This window comes from Olea europaea, chromosome 13, assembly GCF_002742605.1.
Source record: "Olea europaea var. sylvestris chromosome 13, O_europaea_v1, whole genome shotgun sequence".
Lineage (NCBI taxonomy): Eukaryota > Viridiplantae > Streptophyta > Magnoliopsida > Lamiales > Oleaceae > Olea > Olea europaea.
In genome coordinates this window covers 4,842,301-4,843,652 of record NC_036249.1, presented here as the reverse complement: position 1 = coordinate 4,843,652, position 1,352 = coordinate 4,842,301, and the positions used below count along the sequence as shown (strand labels likewise).

Below are 1,352 nucleotides of genomic sequence, written 5' to 3'. Positions count from 1 at the left end.
GAGAACTTGTCATATGGCAACAATAGAAACACACTTCAACCTCCACCTGGATTCAACACTTAGAATTTTGATGGGAAACCACCCTTGGAAGACATCCTTGGGACGTTCATTTCTGAGACAAGATCACGCTTCAACAAAGATGAATCACGTTTGGATAATATTGAAACACATGTGTCCAACATGGGAGCCACAATGAAGAATCTTGAAGTGCAAATTGACCAATTGGCTACCTCAATAAAGTCTCAGCAAAAAGGAAAATTTCCAAGTGATACAGAGGTCAATCCAAAGGAGCACTGTAAAGCTGTTGTATTAAGGAATGGCAAGCAAGTTGGAGAAAGTGAACTCACTGAAGATAGCAACCCCACACCTGATAAGGAGAAAGTTATGTTGATAATACGGTGAAATCACTCCCTAGACTTTATGAAATTGTGAATTAATCTTTAGAAATTGCCTCACTTTTCTTGCATTATTAAATTCATCGACATTAGTTTAGCATTCAAACATCAATTTAAATGTTTTGGAATAAATGCCAAATTACGTAAAGTTTATGAAGGAAGTGATGTTAAAGAAGCGAAAATTGGAGGAATATGAAACAGTAAAATTGACAGAAGAATGCAGCGCTATTCTTCAAAAGAAACTTCCTCAGAAGAGAAAAGATCCGGGCAGCTTCACTATTCCATGCACCATTGGAAGCTCCTCCTTTGAAAAGGCCCTCTGTGATCTAGGAGCAAGCATCAACCTAATGCCGTTATCATTATTCAAGAAATTAGGCCTCGGGGAGGTCAAGCCAATAACAGTGACTCTACAACTAGCTGATAGGTCCCTCACCTACCCAAGAGGGATTATTGAAGACGTGTTGGTAAAGGTCGACAAATTCATCTTCCCAGCCGATTTTGTGGTATTAGATATGGAAGAAGATCAGGAAATCCCACTGATTTTAGGCAGGCCATTCTTAGCAACTGGAAGGGCATTAATTGATGTACAAGAGGGACAATTGACATTGAGAGTAAATGAAGAAGAGGTGAGGTTCAACATTTACCAAGCAATGAAGTACTCAGATGACAATAACACTTGCCACATGATTGACTTCATTGATTCTACTGTGAGAGATGAGAAATTATGTATTAAAGATCCTCTAGAGTAATGTATGATGTTTAGCACAACAAAGGATGATATTAGCAATTTTGGAGAGTACATAGGGAGCAAGGATTTGGTTGATTACATATTGGCTCTTGAGTCTACATTAGTTGTGGAAAACCCATCACAATGTGAGGATATTCAACAGTCAGAGGAAGCAGATAACAAAGAAAGCAATGAAAACAGTAAGGCTGAACTGAAGCAATTACCAGATC

The 1,352-nt window shown here is 38.5% G+C and overlaps 1 protein-coding gene across 1 annotated transcript; it reads left to right on the top strand.

Moving 5' to 3' along the window:
- The first annotated feature begins 526 nt into the window (after window positions 1-526).
- On the top strand, window positions 527-1,144 carry LOC111408346. The gene has a single exon (XM_023038113.1). The coding sequence runs from the start codon at window positions 527-529 to the stop codon at window positions 1,142-1,144; it is 618 nt and encodes a 205-aa protein (XP_022893881.1).
- Window positions 1,145-1,352: the final 208 nt, after the last annotated feature.